Raw genomic sequence first — 16,931 nt, forward strand, 5'->3', positions numbered from 1 at the left:
AACATATAAAGTTTTTTCTTTAAAAGATAATACATATTATTGTGTTGAGCTCTTTGGGTTACATAAAAATAAATTTACATTTAGAATGTATGGTATTTATGATAATACAGACGTGTCTGTAGAAAATAAAATATTACAGAATAATCTGTACTGTCCCAATGACCTTTAACTGATACTTGCATCTGCAAGACGAAGAAGAAAAATCTTCTTTTTTAACAGCCTCTATTTATCAATGATTTATAGATCATTATTAATTTACTCTTTGTTCATATGCTATATCAAATATATGGAAAATAAATTAACTATCATCTACAAGAATATTCAATCAGTATTCCTTTTAAATCTCATAACTTACTATTCTTATATCTTTGATTTTAAACAGAATAGCTTCTTTTTTCTTCCTGGATATGTAGATTATAAATCAAATACCAAGGTTAACATAACACTTGCAGTTCTAGAAAAACTACAGTTTCTATGTTCTATGCAAGTAGAGTTTCTAAGATGATAATATTATTTGTTTGCTTCAATGTTTCCATGAACTCACTGTGAAAGTTCCATGATGAATCAGACTTTGACTAAATGCTACTTAATTAAACATATTGGTCGATCAGTTAACAAGTTCATTATACAAGCATTATCCATGTTTTCACAACAAATGGCCAAAACCATTCCAGATGTTTCAGGATACCATTTTATCATATCTTCTTTTCTTAGGTGTCCAAATAACATAGATTAACTGTTGTTATCATTCATTTTCAATTTGTAGCTTCGTTCTAAATTTCAATTGTATTTTCAATTAATGCAAATTTATGTTATCAGTCGTATTTTGCATATCGAGCATTAGATATTATGCAAAACAGTCGATTTTAATAAACCGTGTGGAACATGCTCGTGATTTTATTTGCCAATGAGTCAGATGCACATGTATACACTATATTCGTCTTACGCAAGCCTGGAATACGATATACAGAACGATCGCGGTTCCCAGAACCGATTTGCATTGCGTCTAATCGCCTTTAAACATCCAGTCATGAATCTATGACTGCGTTCGAGTTTCTTGTCACTGTTTCCTGCAATATGTAGATTAATTTTTTTTTAGTATCTTACAGAAAAACAGTTAAGTATTTTTGTATTCTTTTTTCTTTTATGGAAGAGTTGCAGCAATTATTACTTTTACATGTAAGAATCATAGCTACAGAAATTATAACTTTTAAAGAATTATAAATGGATGAAGATCTATTAAACCACAAACATTATTAAATAAGAGTTTATATAACCTGTCTATACAATACACAACTGTGTCAAGAAAGAAGGATATATAGATGATCTATTGTTAGTAGTGAAGACTATACGTAATGCCAGTTGTTCCGCTGAACTCATCTAAATTATGAGACACTAATGAAATTTAAATTTTCTGTACATACATAGCTCTGGTAATCAAAAAATTTGCTTCAAATTATTGAAGAACATATTTATATAGTTCTATTATGTTATACTCTATTTGTATTTTATAATTACATGTGTATCTATATTACGTGTGTTTTAACCCCGAATTAATAATATAAAGAAATCGTTTTGTTAAAAAAAATGTTTCTTCTTTTCAAATTCCCTTAAATCATTTGCTCTCGTTTGCACGATAACGCAAATGTCATAAAACTATCATAAAACGAATCGATTCGTAATTATCAAACGTCTCAAGGTTTGTTTCGAAGCCGTCAAACGCCCGTAATTCGACTTCCTTCGCATTAATCGAATACGACCTACATGAGAAGCGTCATGATGCATGATCTCATCTCGAAAACGTATCGCACAATCATCTTCAATTACTTCGTCAGGAGTCGACTCGCGTATTCGACAATTCACGTGCGAATAACCTTCGAGAACCAGCGAGTGACACGACAGAAGTTGTTTTCCTTGTTTCTTCTTTTCGCCTTCTGAATTTTTCACGTCTGAATTATCCTTCACGAATCTTTGCAAGGATACTTCGTCAATTTATGGAGGTTAGACATTCCTTGGAAGAGGATAGCCTTTCTTCTTTTTGTGAAAAGGGAAATACGGATTGTTATAACATCCCATAAGAGACCAGATCAAGATGAGAATGGTTATTGAAAATATTTAATTAAATAATAAATAACGACACTTCATCCTCGCTATGAGTGATCATCGTTATTTCTTAAATTACTTCTTTTTATTTTTTCTCTTGCCTTCCTTTTGAGTTATGTTTCCTATTATTTGTAGTATCCTGTATTAGCAGGAAAGAATTATTTTCAAAATAATAGTTTTTAACTAACTAGTAGACGACTAGCACACACGAGTTGTTTACTAGAAGATAGAAACGCAAGTATTGGGAGTAAACGAGATCTACGTTAACACGATAACCCGAGTGAAAGGTTGCGACACCGCTACATCTGAGATTCAGTAAATTAACTGGCTGTTACTCATTTCAGCAGATAGTTCGTGCTTGGTAAAATAACACATTAGATAAACAACGAAGAAGGGAAATTATAACTCACTTCTTATAATCTGTTTACTTATTTGAGAATATCCATGCCCCATTAAAAATATCTCATCGTGATTTTCCATCGTATAAATTGTTCCAATTTGTTTTCATTTTGCTCCTCGTTTTTAACTATTATATTTTTATTTGTTAGGTGGCAACCAGTTATAATCGGAAATAAATGAAAAATAAGAAGTTTGCAACATTGCTTCTTTTAATTTTATTTTTGAAATTAGCTTTAGTTCTATTCAGTATAGAAGAAACATTAAATGTTCCTTTTCTCTCAACATGTCAAATTTAATGTGTGAAGATTTCTTCAGTTTATATCCCTCTTTTTTTCTTTCCTTTTTTTCTTCCCCTTTTCGCTAAACGAATTTCTATACATCCTAAATTTCTATATATAAACCATAAAATAACGCTAAAAACAAGATTTGTTATCAAAATATTTTTAATATCAACATTCTTCCTGAATTAGTCAATGTTGCAGTAAAATATTATTAATCATGTAAACTGTCAATTTATGTAACATCACTTCCCTCTTTTATCGCTTCTCTCTTCCTCTTTCTTTTTAAACGAGACTAGTGAATAAAAACAACTCAAAACTCACAAACAAACTTAAAGAAAATTAAAGATGAACACTTAAAGGAAGTAAATTTGGCATCCAAAAATCTCCAAAATTCCAACTCCCTCTCCAAGTCAATCAAAATCAAAACAAAATTTGTTCACTTATATCTAGACCATCAATTCACAGCAAATAATATGTGTAAAATATTTTCATAATAAAAATCCTCTGTCTTACAGAAATATGGCAAAGAAAATATTTGATATCGAGAAATATATAAGAAATTCAGATTTCCTTCTAAAACCAATTTAAATTAAAATTTCTTTTATCTATTAATGTCCTACTCTACCAATTCCCAATCTATTAACCTCCAAATACATCAAATTACCGAATGAAAATCTTCTCCTCTTTAATCACGTTTTTCATTTCTGTCTCACTATTGTAGAAGTAAAAATAAAAAAGAATTTTCTTATTGCCAACGATTAAAAAACAAAACTACCGAATAATAATCTATATACCGAGTGATCAAAAACACCCCATTAAAGTTCCCTAATTCCTCAAAATTAAAATAATGGAAAAAATCGCCTCTGATCTAACAACAAACCCGCGAGATCATGCCACCAATTCCTCGAATCCTCGAATCGATCCGATTATCTGGTGCGCATTCGCTACCGAAGTTCCGAGAAACATTTTGGTCCCCTCCATGGCCTTGATTTCTCGGCTGAACGAATATGTCAACACTCATGAAGAAACGGTTTCTGAAAGATCGTTTCGCTGACGTAAGAGATCCAACATCCCCACCACCTCAGTCAATGGAACTGTGCAAGGTATCAAAGTCCCTGACGAAGAAATCGCCACGACAGTCCGTTTCTTCCTTTCAAAAAGGTAAGACGTCTTTCGTTCAGCCTTTTAAGTTTCTATAGACAGTTTTTGTTTTATCTTTTCGTTGGAGAAAAGTACGTCCGACCTTGGAGTTTTTATTGGGGCCACCTTTAATTTTATACGGTGGCAATTTCTTCAGGTTTCGTCCTTAAAAGTGAAACTTTAGATTGTGCGATTGAAAATTATGTGACTTCTATTTGTATATTTTCGGTATTAGTTGAGAATATATCGATTGCCAATGTGCAATATGTCTGAATTTTTTTCTTAATATTTTGGTAATATTTAGTGCCATTTTCTTTATATTTGTAACCTAAAGTTTTAAACTACTGTCAGATAGTTTTCAATCATCTTTTTGGAAGGATAATAGGCGTATTTGAATTTATGGTTGCCGACGTGTAGTATGGCATATAGGAACTGTCAATGGCTAAGAAAAGGAGAATCTGTTAATAGAAATTATAATAGACATTTTTCTTTTCGTAATTTTACTCCTTTGCTTAAGTAGATTTTTCCTTTAAATTTGTATAAATGTTTGATATACGTAGTTGCTGTTTTGTTTTTCAGTTTTCACGGAAAGCTGTAATTCGATATTTTTTAATAATTTCTTCTTCAACTTTTTATCTTCTTTATTGCAAACATAATGTTATCATTCATTTATATTAAACTTTTGTGGGATACTTATTAAATATATAAATATAGAAATATAATGCAATATTTCTTGGGAGCAGATCTTATTTTCTACATGCTAATTTTACTGTATGTTAATTTCCGTAGAACCAGTCTGTGAAAATGAAAGTGCTAATTTTCGCCGCTATTGCGGTATTCTGCGCCCAACCGGCGCTCAGTGTTGACACACATGAGCACAACAAAGTTGTGTGCTATTGGAACAGCACGGCTTTCGATCGACAGGGTAAAATTTCTTTCGTTATTCTATCAAACAACCTATCAATTTGCTCGATTAATTAAAATTTGAAATTATAATCTGAGAAATACGAAGTTTGCCTATTGAGATGTTGAAATTGATTAGTAGTTTTCATGTTGAATATTTCAAACTAAAAGTATCAACAATTACTATAGTCCAATTAAACGTTCTATGATGCTAGAGCAATCATCATTGTTTTATTTAATATAACTGATATATTTTTAATGATGATTAATATCATAACTGTTAATCGTTTATTGATTTTAGTAATCAATCAATTAGTAATTATAGATTAGAAATTAATGACTATTAATCATTATCAGATTAGATAATATAATAGAAAGATTATCAATTATTATTCATTCACCTAATGCTTATTAAATGAATAACGATTTATATATTATATTAATTATTATATTAAATATATATATTATATTTATTTATAAGTAATTTATTTATTTTATTATTATATTAATTATAATTATAATTTATATTATTTATTAATTTTGATCATTGTCAATTAATTAAAAATAATCCTACTCTTACATAGCATCAATAGTTGTATTTTTGATACTTATTGTAATTTATTGTGATATATTTCAGGGCCAGGAAAGTTCCAGTTGGATGATGTTCGATCAGCTCTATCCCTGTGCACACATTTGATCTATGGGTTTGCAGGAATTAATGCAGAGACATTAGAAGTTGTTCCTTTGAATCCAACTTTGGACACTGGAGTTGGATATTCTTACTACAAACTCGCCACACAATTGAAGAAAGGCTTCCCAGATCTGAAGATCTACCTTAGCATTGGTGGTAATGCTGATCCTGAGGATGACACTCACAAGTATCTTGTTGTTGTAAGTATTATTTTGTTTTTGTTTTTATTTTGTTATTATTTTTTCTTATTATTTTGATTGATTCACTTCAAGGAGCTGTACCATCCTTTATTGTAATTTTTTCCTATAAATACCTTAGATCTAGACTATGTTGACAAACAATGTAAGTTTCTTTATAGTATTAAATACAATTTCATTTGGAAATTGAAAATTAAATAATATTGAAATTATTATTAAACATTGCATATTTTTCTTTTCTGCTATAAGATGACACAAAGTTCTAAATACTCCAGATTTGACTTTCATTACAACTCAAACTGAATCTAAGTTAAAAAGACAACTTAACATTGCTGTAGACTGAGACGGCAGAATCAAGGTCCAAGTTCATTAACTCAATCAACCGTCTTCTCAATGATTATGACTTTGATGGAATTGACCTGGCTTGGCAATTCCCACCTGTGAAAGTCAAGAAAGAACGTGGTACATTTGGATCAATCTGGCATGGCTTGAAGAAGACCTTTGGTTATGGTAAATTCAAAGATGACAAGGAGCAGGAGCATCGTGATGGCTTTACCATCTTGGTCCGTGACCTGAAAGCTCAACTCAGACCAAGAATGAAGGCCCTAACTATTGCTGTAATTCCTCATGTTAACAGTAGTAGTAAGTTCAGACTCCATTTTCACTTCTTTACTCTGTTACTTCTTTGACTTTTTAAAATCCCTCATAACATGGGATTGTTATGAACGAATTTTCTTAATCAAAGGTGGCGATATAGCGAGTTTGCAATCAGGTGAGATTAAAGATTTGGATGATAGGTATATTGAATATGATATTAGTATCCAGATGTGACGAGGAAATAGGGACGAAAAATTAATAGAAATCACGTAGTCTGTTTGCTTCGAAATTAAGAACGTGCTGCCGCGACCAATCTTGCCTTATCTGTGGTTGTGCGTGTAACTGGCCAGCGTCACGTTCTCTAAATATTGAACCTAGGGAATCTGGTAACTTGTGGGACCTGTAACGTGTTTCCATACACCTCTGTGTTGGTAAAATTGATTGCAAATAACATACACTGTAGGCCATAATTATCAGACACCTACTCGTTACATTTATCAGAAAATTTCAACTGATTTTAATTCTTATGTAGAGAATCAAACTGCTGCAGTTATCAAACACGTGTTTGAATAAGTTCGAAGTTTTAATATTTTTAACTTTTGTGTATAAATTTCCACGCAAAAATAAGCACTAAATTTGGATATCTCAAAATAAAGAAATATTTTTTAGTTCTGTAATATTTTTGTGCTTTTTCTTCAAAGTTCTTGTGGATTCTATCTTATTATATTTAATATCTTGCAGTTTATTATGACGCGAGATTGCTGGCACCCAACATCGATGCCGTGCACCTGTTCACTTTCGACCAAAAAACGCCAGAACGTAATCCACAAGAAGGGGATTATCCAGCACCCATTTATGAGAGTTATGGACGTGTCCCCCAAGACAACGTTGATGCCACAACCAGGTGAGGAACTTCTGTAAGCTATGCTTATCCTCTGCCGTCAACTATTAAAAATCCCAAATCGTCAGAAATTTATTGTGCCATTAATTTAATCAAAAATCAATTTCCCTTCAATTCAAGGGGACTCCCTGGCTTTCAAGCGTTCCAATCCCCAAAATGCTCTAGAATCTCCATTTACGTAGCACAATTTTAAAATATCCGTAAAGTATTGATTCTGTTGCAAGGTACTGGCTCGAAAACGGTACTCCAGGCTCGAAAATAGTCGTGGGAATCCCAACATACGCCAGGACATGGAAGCTCACGTCTGACAGTCAAATATCAGGGGTACCACCTATAGTCGCCGAGGGTCCGGGAGCCGAAGGACCACACACGAACACGCCAGGACTTCTCTCGTACGCTGAGGTGTGCTCCAGGCTGACAGAATCCGCTGTGGGTCGTTTGAGACGTGTTGGTGATCCATCCAAGAAATATGGCGGCTATGCCTTCCAATCTTACAATGAGAACACTGGAAATGACGGAATCTGGGTCGGTTATGAGGATCCTGACACAGCTGGCAATAAGGCTGCCTACGCCAAGGCGAAAGGTTTGGGTGGTGTTCTTATCTACGATTTGTCCTTGGACGATTTCCGTGGTGTCTGCACCGGAGACAAGTACCCTATTGTCAGAGGCGCCAAATACAAGCTGTAAGAAGTTATTAAAGACTATTCGATGGACATTGAAAGAGTCGAAGGTGGCCAATTTTGGCACAGCTGAAGTATAAGTTGTGTTAGATCTGTTTTTTGATTAAGGCCGTGCCTAAAAAATGTATTTCTCAATCTTTTTGAAATTTCGATTCTAAATGACCAATGATTTTCACGCATTTGCTTCGTGTTTTTTATATTCTTCGCGTAGCTCTAGTTTTTCGTGATATGTTAAGTATTTGAAAAAAGTGCTGTATCAGAAGTGTTGTATCGAGAATAAAGATGAAATAGTTTGGCGATTAGTTCTTCCTTTCGCCAAATTCTTAGTTGTCACATTAACACCATGCCTATTGACTAATTTCAAGCTAATCTTTATTAGTGATCAGCTATTTTCGCTAGAAATGAACCAAATATAGTTCATATTTATAGAAAAGTTCAGTAACTTCAAACTTCTTAGCTTCACACAGTAGGTTGCAAGGAATTTCCATAAATCTGTAGGAGGACTGATTTATATTAACATTCACATGGCGCCATTCTAGCCATAGTTACTAATTACCATAGTGCTAGAAACCAACACAACATCTTGATCGGTCGACAAGGTAGAGATTTATGAAACGTGCATGTATATATAGATATAATATATATATATATATATTTCGTGCAGTCTATGAATTCGGATAAACACATTTGCTCGGGTGTGTACGAAAGGTTTCATTGTAAATGGACTAGACTCGATAAATATATCAAATGTTAGGAGTTATGGCACACGAGACACAGCTAATTCGTAGCCACTCTCATACGTAGAAACGAAACGTTCCTGAAATCTCTTGTACATTCGTAGTTTTGCATCCTCCATATTAGCTCGACGTTATTGTCGAACAGAAATCATATTCGTGCTTCGTTCGAACCCACAGCGCTTCACCAAAAACATTCGTGCAGAAACGGTTGGTACAGCGAACGCGGTGTCGTAGACATCTTTGTTCCATTTGGTTCCTGCGATCCAGTTTGTCGTTCCGCTAAATCGAGATAATTTCATTAATACCAAGGTTGAGAGGGAACAATTTACTTCATAATAATTTTTGTGATTTCTTTAACAACACACAAGGTAAAATATATATTTTTGTTAATATAAAATGTGTAATTATCATTTTTGTGAAATCATATCTTTCTTTTTGGGGTTATGGAAAATCGCTTTAAAGGAACGACAAATCAGAAGCAGTTGTTGCAACAACACGAACACATCCTGCAGCATAATCGTAATACTTAGAAAATACTGGGCGTGGTAGTTGGAATAGCTTACACTCTATGGTACAGTTAATAATTCGATATACAGTTTAACAGGGTTAGGGCACTCGTTACATTACGGCATATAATATAATGAAATATAATATACGTAGCGTTACAACGTACAATAACACAACGGTTATCCCTGATACTTAATCCTAATCTACTCTGACTTCGGTCCTCGTGAAGTGTTAATTCGAGCCCGTACGTAAGATTAGAAAATCCTTTTTCAAAATTGGATTTTGAAATCAATATGGAGCTAAATTAATACGAAAACAACATAATTGATATAGGTAAAATGGACAAGAACGAAGTTAGTACGTAAAGATCTGGGTAGTGCAATGGGTAGTGTATTAGGCTACAATCCCTTGAGCTCTCAGATCGAATCCTAGAAATTTCTAGATTCAGTATCTCGCAGATTTTCCCTGGATTTCGATCATCTGAAAATTTCGTGGAGGAAAATTGTCATTTGAAATGAAATGAAAAAAATAGAAAATTCCTAACTCCATGAAAATCTAAGATATATCTGGGAAAAAGATAGAAAAAACTGAAAATTTCTGGAACTCATGAATTTTTCAGATCAAATAAAATTTGTAGCTATCAATAATTCACTTTAAAGTGATTTTCGTTGTCTTCTCAACGAGCTCGACGTGATCGAGGACAGTCGAGAAGGATTCTCTAAGCAGGAACAGGGCACACTCGACGAGATTACGTTGCTGAAAGCATATCTGTGACTAGATTCAGCTCACCATGAGGTCGGACAGTGAAAAAATAAGTACGCGGAACTCTCTGACATAACTTTCTTCTATGCGTGAATACTGTGTGAAACGTTTGTTATCCAAAATGCTCTTTGGTGCTTCGATATTCTTTGAAAAAATTATTTCTTGGAAATGCAACTTTTGTGTTTGTGTCATTAAGAAACTAAGAAGCAGCAACAAGGAGACTCGTCACATTCTATTCCTTACGTTTTATTATACCGGGGATGATGTATCTGTTGATTTCTTTTTTCAACTGATCGACGATAACCTCACAAATTTCGCGAAATTTTTTCTTCTTTTTACCAGAAATTAATTTTCATTTATTTGTTAAATAACCTTTTCAATGTTCCATTTATGAATAGTGGAATGAAAATCTTTAACGTTCATATATTTCTTAGACTCAACGATATTGTTCTACAGATAACGATATTGTCTCTGAAGATACATTATTAGTCAACGAAATGGCGCCATGTTGTCTCTTAAAAGTTTCCAAATTTGTTCAGTATTCTACTTTGAAACCTTTAACTATGATCTGTATCACTTTACTTAAATTTTGTTTAATGTCAGGTAAAATTAAATTTTTCGATTTAAATTCTGTTCAAATTCTGCTTTTATTATTTATTCACATTTAAATGGCGCGTTACGTATCTTCTGAAACAACCTGTAATAATAAATGCATATCCAGTAAATGCAGATCACGCAATTGGTCAACTCTTTGGATAAAATATCGCATTATTAAATACAGTGACGAATGTCGATAACATTTCCCTGTATAATAATCTCTCTCAAACGTTCCATAAATTTAATCAGTTAGTATTCTACTGTTTTTACAATTTCAACAAAATAATTATCAACGATTTTTGTCGATTGATATCGTTGCTATAGAAAGAAAAGGGGGGGGGGGAGAGGTGTGAATTATTTTTTAGAATTTCACGCAAGTATAGAATAAATAAAATCCAGAATTTTTATCAGTTTGAATGTTTCTTGGGGACGGAATTAGTCGTAAAGTACAAGCGTGTAGATGTTAGAATTTTCGATTGCGATTTTTAATTCGGCTCAATGGTGTAGTGAGATTGTTCCATAAATCATAAAATATAAAAATTAACAAAAATTCATTTATCTATAAAATATTTCTTTAAACTGGATTCTTTTTAAATGGCATAAACAATCTACATCAAGCAAAGAAAATTTTCTTTGCTTATAGATTTGATAAAAAAAATATTTTTTTTTCACGAATTCTGTTAATGACCATGATAAAGAATTTGACAAAGAATTTTTATTATGATGCAGAAGATGAAATTTGGGAATTTCTGCGACCAGCTACTGAAAAAGGACCCCTATTGGTTCTATTAGTTTCACACTCTGCCAGTTACTTGATTTCCAATGATATTCGATTTTTCTTGAATTTTTTCAAATATTAATTAATCAAGCGTTTCTGTTACGATTCCACTTATCAACAATATATTTCTTCACCAGCTAATTTCTTACTTAAATATATTTCTCGATTATCATAACTATTGCACGATATGCAAAGCTTTCTAAAAATATCCATCACGTTAGAAATATTTAACCGAACAGAAATCTCACCAAGACAAAAAAGACAACGAACAATTTAAACACGTTAGTGAAAAATTAGTAAAAAAAAAAGAACAAAACAATAACAACGATAATGAATGAAAACGACACGTGATATAAATGCATAAATAAATGATTACAATCATCTTTGTAGGGAGAAGACCGATCATAGTTCTCGAATATCATTTTTTTTTTTTTTTTTTTCGTTATGCTTATGCGAACTGTCTACATTAAAAACGATATAAATACCGATCTCCCCGATTTTCGGTGATTTTATCAAACTCAACAAGCGATTAATAGTACTAAGACACGAGTCACACTGAACGAAGAACTTTCTTATTATTAGCGAAATACATATCACGTGACTGGTCACGCATCTGCGTGGCCATCATCTTGGAAATCGAATCGAGCTTCGATATTAAACCCGTGCTCGGGAGGAGAGCCTACCTTTTTCAAATAAATTTCAATTGTTTATTCATTATACGACGATTGTTTATTCATCGAAAACCAACTATACGCCCCGAATGTTTTAAAATTACCAATTAATTTTGCCCTACCTAGCGGAGCCTTCCTATATAAGAAAAAGAAAAAAAAAAACAGAAAAAAGGAACGGTCCAGATCGTGTTGCAGGACCTTTTCTTCTCATAACTGTGGGGCTCCATCTTCTAGAAACCTCCTCCAACAAGCACCAATCTCTTCAACTTCATTCCAACAATCCCTTAACGCGTGTCTCTACATGACAGAACACCGTGTGACATTGTACCTAGTATCTTGGTCCACATTGTTCACGCTGAGTACGCGCAGCAGCCTCTCCGTGTCTTTGCACGCATGTCTACTGGTCTGCTGCTGCTTCATCAGCATCATCGGCGTCTTCTTCTTCGGCCTCTTCTTGGTCTGCGGCAAAGTCAGCTCGAGCATCTGCTCGAGTCTCAGCCGGATAGGCCAGCCGGTCTCCTTGTAGTCGTCCTCTTCGTACGTGGACTCGCTGGCCTTCTGTAAGGTCTGGAAGGCATAGTTCATAGGCAACAGCTTTCTAGGTTGAGCGAAGGAGTCGTGAACTCGAACTGGACGAGCCAGGGAAGATCTCTTCTTGGCTGGGGTCAGAGGCAACGGCTGGGTCTTCGTCGACCTGGCTAAATTGCTGGTTTTGGTGTTCTTGAGAACTCTGGTCTCGTCCAAACGAGCCAATATCTTAGCGTTCTCCTTCAGTGATGAAGAGTTTATGGAATTGGTCACTCGATAGTTGCCCATAGTGCTTTTTGCGACCAGACTGTTGTTCTTCGTGCTTTTCACTAGTTTTAGGTTATTGTTGTTGATCGCAGTGATGCTGGGATTGTTGTTGTTGGCAACAGTGGTCACGTGGCGACACTGTTCGGCACACTGTAGGCAATCGTAGTATTTCTCGACCGCGTTACGTCGTGCTGAAGCGGAGAATCGTTCGCGAAGGTTCGCGCGATTCTGGCGCTCGCCTGGTTGGCGAGGCTGTTGTCACACCTCCTGAAGATACTTCAAGGGGCACAGAGTTTCCCTGTACAGCACCTCGCCCTCTTTGCCCGTGTGGTCCGCTGATCTCACGTCCGCGGCGCAACGAACCATCGCTACGCCATCTACCTCTTCGCCAACCTGAATCACGATCTAGGGAAGAGTTCGCATAAATAGATTGCGTTGATGATACAGTATTATGGTGGATTATCAAGTGCATGTATTTAACATATGATACATCATGACAAAGGCAAGATTCCTATCAATTAATGGGCGAATAAAATTGTAGGATTTGACTTGAAAAACATGACATGTATGTGCATAATAGGAGAAGGACCCTAGACTTTGAAATACCTAGGGCTATCGTAGTACATGTAGTATTGTAGTTGTTAAAAAGGATCTTGGCTCGGATTTGGTTCGTTCTCATTGAAACAAAAGTATACAAAGGATTGACAATAAAATAATAAGGATTACAATAACGTGAAGGTTACTTTGCGCATAATTGTGTGCCTTATAATATATAAAAGGAATACCTGGTCACGTAGTAGGGTAATCTGGTCAGTTAATTGTAAGTTGCGAGTGACCTGAAGCGTCTTCTGCCCAGACTCCACTCGCATAACGTATGCACTGGGGAAGTAACCCACTCGGCCTCCCAAACACTTCCCTTTCCACCAGTCCTTCTCTGATTTATCAATTACTGTCACTTTGTAGCCAGCTCTGTGAAACGATTAGGTTTCAACTATTAGTAGACACGTCAAAGAGGCCTGTTCTTTTCCCAGTTCAATTTGCTATCCTCGCATCTTAAGCAAGAGGCAAACGAATGAAAATAATTCAAAGATTGAAAAGAGTCCCTAAGACGAATAGACAGCAGATTGAACAATCCTAGTTACTTTTCTATGTCCTAACTCAGGTCTCGCTCAAATTATTTTAATTTTTTAAATTCTTATTCTATGTAATTCCTATGTAACTTTTAAACAATCTTCGATTATATAAGGTATACAAAGTATAGTATTCGTGATGGTATTTAGTAGGCGAAATTCTCCAGTGCATAGAAACGTATAAGTAACCGCGGTCTATTAACTGAGTGATTATCATTGAATGATTACTTCAAGTCCAACTCGTCCCGATGTCGCGCCTCGAAGTTGTACAGCACCACATATAAATTATTAGGAGGTAGAACACGTTTTCCAGGTGGATTCACGTGATTCTGATTGTTAGTGTGCGGCGAGGGGCAAGGAGAGGTGCTCGCCGATGAGTACGATTTTTCATTTTCATCTGGCAGCTCCATGCTGGACATCCTGATGGCCCCCCTAATGTGCTTGTGGACGCTGTGACCCTGGCCTGGACTACATGGCGCTGCAATCGAGTCGTTCAAACCATGAATGATATTTTTAACCTTTTCGAGACTAATTATCTCCAACTCTGCGCTATACTTTCAAGTCTGACTAATTTCATGATCTCGCCATATCTCTTCTATCAAGGAAATCCAGTAATTGATCAATACTCACATAATCTGTTGATGCTTCCACTGTCAGAATGTCTGGGTGGCGTGGACTCTCTTTGGCCGCCGGTATAGTAATCACGTGGACGATGTCGAACGTGAGCGGTGCCCTCCGGAGAATCCAAGCTGAGACTCTTCATCCTTAGGTTCAGTCTCTCGCGTCTACGTTGTGGACTATGCGGCGCTTCATGTTCCATAATGAGCGATCATAGCAAGTTAGCCTTTGAGGTTAGCTCGTAGCTCGACATTGACGCCATTTTACAAAGCAGTGTTATTTTTCCATTCTGTTTCTCGTTTCTTTTTTCTAGTTTATAAGCGGATAGTTAGAATAGAGAGAAGTTAGAGAGAGTTTGCTTGCAGGAAGAAACACGAACATCTTGTCAGCAAGATGTACCTACCTACCCTTCTCGCTTTTTGAGGTTATATCTGTCATCGAAGCTCGCTGTAATGATGTATCGTTACAGCGAAAAGCTCCCGGCTTTTTTTCTTAAATTAAACGGAGTTTAGGTAGAGATAGAGCAAGCTTGACAAGTTTCTACGATTCAGAGACAATCTCTTTTTCTCACGAAAGTGTTAATTTCGGAAAAATAATAAAAGGTAAAGTAAAGTAAACCAAGGCGAAAGAAAATTATAAAAAAAAAAAGAAAGAAATTTCAGAATCTCAGATTTTTTAAGGAAATTCATTTAGCAGTGTAGAACGAAAAAGTGGAGAACACACGATTTTCAACAAAATTCGAATCCACACGTCGATATATGCGTGCAAGAAAATTGCAATATGCACACGTACACATAGATATGCAAGTGGAGGCTCGTAATTTTTAATCAATTCCCAATAGAGACAACAGGTTTCCGTACATTTTCATTCTGACAAATGTACTCATTTGGCGTCAACGTCGAGACCGGAAATCAACACATACAACGAGACAGGAACACCATATAGATATACGGTAACATTACGAATGCACACAAAGAAAGTATTTCTCTCACCAGGCGATAAACTTAACTAGTATACGATACTTTTTAACACAGAAAATAATTTTATATAAAAAATAAAACAAAAATGATAAAAAAAGGTAAAAAAGGCAAAAAAAAAAAATGGGACACGACTCGCGCATCAAGAAGTGAAAGCATAGGAAATCGCAGGAGAGAACATTTTTATTTACAATATTTACATGATTTCTCCCTTGTACTAATTTTTCTTCTTTTTCATTGACTTCGAGTTCGTTTTTCGCGCAATACTTTCTACTTCATGTCCGTTCTTCCCCTACTTTTGTGCACATTTTCACCATACTTTCAAGATTCGTACTTTTCGATTTTCTCTCTGAGGAGATAATCTCTTAGAGAAAGAAAGCTGGGAAATTAAAATGCGGAATAATGTTTAATAACTCAGATTCGAATAATTATACATTTTTTTTTCGTTGTAGTTTTTTTTCGAATTTCGTGACAAAACAATCCCAGATTCGACAATCGTGTTAATCATTTTGATCTTCAAAGGGAACTAGGCTAATTGCGATAATAGTTACTTAAGTGATTGGAAATTGCTCTGAAGTAATCTTGTAGTGAGTCCTTACCTTTACGGCGCGGTCTTTTTTGACACAACCTGTACGTAAACGATAAAAATTCTGCGAATAATTGGCGCCAATATAGGGATTTTTCTGCTATTTGGTCATGCTGAATTTAGGAATAAATATCTTACATACTTAAACTGGGCGAAAATAAAAAGTGTTTGTAAGTTTCTATAACGAGAAAATTAAACAATACCATTCAGCAATTCAAAATATTTCTCATTTACAACTACTTTTTCAACGATACTCAAATAAAAAATTGTTCACTATTGAATCGGGGAAATTTGCATTAGCAATTCCACCTTTCCAATCTTGCAATTCTACGGAAAAGAGCAACTGTGGGTGGGTTCGCAGAAATAAATGATCAACTCCTTCGTCAAATGCTGGTTGAATGGATGAACAATAAATTTACAATTTTATACTCTACATATTGTCAATTCCAAGCGTTGTTCCAGTCCTTACACGGAAAAAATTTAGGCGCAAACAAGTTGTATAAGTTAAGTGAAGAGAACTTTGTACGCAATTCCAACGTTCGTTCACTTTAGCGCAATTCCAGCAAACTTCTTCGATTCGTGCGTAAACAAAGGTACTCGGAAAAACAAAATTGTATACATAAAAGTCGATCGATATTCGCTTTCCTTGAAACAGGATCGAGCAATTTCACCTTCGATTCCTCGACAATTTCAAACTGCCTCTCTAATTTCACAGAAAACTGAAACCAATCGATTTATACTTCGAAGTTGTATATTTCAATGCCGCGCAACTTCAGCAATTCCAGCGAGTAACACGTACACGTATCACGTCACGATATATAAACGAGAACCGCACACATCAATTTCACCCATTGGATTTTCACAATCGCAATTCCATCCCC

The 16,931-nt window shown here is 35.0% G+C and overlaps 3 protein-coding genes across 9 annotated transcripts in view; 1 reads left to right on the forward strand and 2 right to left on the reverse strand.

Annotated features, from left to right (window-relative positions):
* Nucleotides 1–1,797: 1,797 nt before the first annotated feature.
* On the forward strand, nt 1,798–8,194 carry LOC117214420 (chitinase-like protein Idgf4). 3 transcript variants are annotated; one of them, XM_033460527.1, is made up of 6 exons: nt 1,798–1,802; nt 4,713–4,848; nt 5,464–5,717; nt 6,053–6,356; nt 7,053–7,215; nt 7,419–8,194. In XM_033460527.1, exons 2-6 carry the CDS (start codon nt 4,728–4,730, stop codon nt 7,897–7,899), a joined length of 1,323 nt encoding a protein of 440 aa, XP_033316418.1. In that variant the 5' UTR covers nt 1,798–1,802; nt 4,713–4,727; the 3' UTR covers nt 7,900–8,194. The 3 variants fall into 3 exon arrangements, with proteins under 3 accessions (XP_033316418.1, XP_033316417.1, XP_033316419.1); XM_033460526.1 differs by lacking the exon at nt 1,798–1,802 and adding an exon at nt 3,853–3,944; XM_033460528.1 differs by lacking the exon at nt 1,798–1,802 and adding an exon at nt 3,857–3,944 and having other exon boundaries at nt 7,437–8,194.
* Nucleotides 8,195–11,694: 3,500 nt separating this feature from the next.
* On the reverse strand, nt 11,695–12,792 carry LOC117214421. Its single transcript, XM_033460529.1, has one exon. The coding sequence runs from the start codon at nt 12,758–12,760 to the stop codon at nt 12,242–12,244; it is 519 nt and encodes a 172-aa protein (XP_033316420.1). The 5' UTR covers nt 12,761–12,792; the 3' UTR covers nt 11,695–12,241.
* Nucleotides 12,793–12,812: 20 nt separating this feature from the next.
* The window catches only part of LOC117214419, a 77,073-nt gene continuing 72,954 nt past the window's right edge, over nt 12,813–16,931 (reverse strand). For 3 of the 5 annotated variants that reach the window (XM_033460522.1, XM_033460523.1, XM_033460520.1), the window contains 5 exons: nt 16,064–16,114; nt 14,500–14,676; nt 14,098–14,347; nt 13,525–13,708; nt 12,813–13,144 (listed from right to left, as the gene is read on the reverse strand). In XM_033460522.1, coding sequence (XP_033316413.1) covers nt 12,998–13,144; nt 13,525–13,708; nt 14,098–14,347; nt 14,500–14,676; nt 16,064–16,114 — 809 coding nt within the window. In that variant the 3' untranslated portion in view covers nt 12,813–12,997. The remainder of the gene's footprint in view (nt 13,145–13,524; nt 13,709–14,097; nt 14,348–14,499; nt 14,677–16,063; nt 16,115–16,931) is intronic. The other 2 variants (XM_033460524.1, XM_033460521.1) reach the window with 1 other exon arrangement.

Source organism: Bombus bifarius, unplaced genomic scaffold (assembly GCF_011952205.1).
Source record: "Bombus bifarius isolate JDL3187 unplaced genomic scaffold, Bbif_JDL3187 scf7180000009200, whole genome shotgun sequence".
NCBI classification, from domain to species: domain Eukaryota; kingdom Metazoa; phylum Arthropoda; class Insecta; order Hymenoptera; family Apidae; genus Bombus; species Bombus bifarius.

Excerpts from the sequence above, each read along its gene's own strand:
- LOC117214420 (XM_033460527.1), top strand. The coding sequence starts at position 4,728 with ATGAAAGTGCTAATTTTCGCCGCTATTGCGGTATTCTGCGCCCAACCG. Across the intron at positions 4,849-5,463 it reads CACGGCTTTCGATCGACAGG|GGCCAGGAAAGTTCCAGTTG; the intron begins GTAAAATTTCTT and ends GATATATTTCAG. Across the intron at positions 6,357-7,052 it reads TCCTCATGTTAACAGTAGTA|TTTATTATGACGCGAGATTG; the intron begins GTAAGTTCAGAC and ends AATATCTTGCAG.
- LOC117214421 (XM_033460529.1), bottom strand. The coding sequence starts at position 12,760 with ATGGGCAACTATCGAGTGACCAATTCCATAAACTCTTCATCACTGAAG.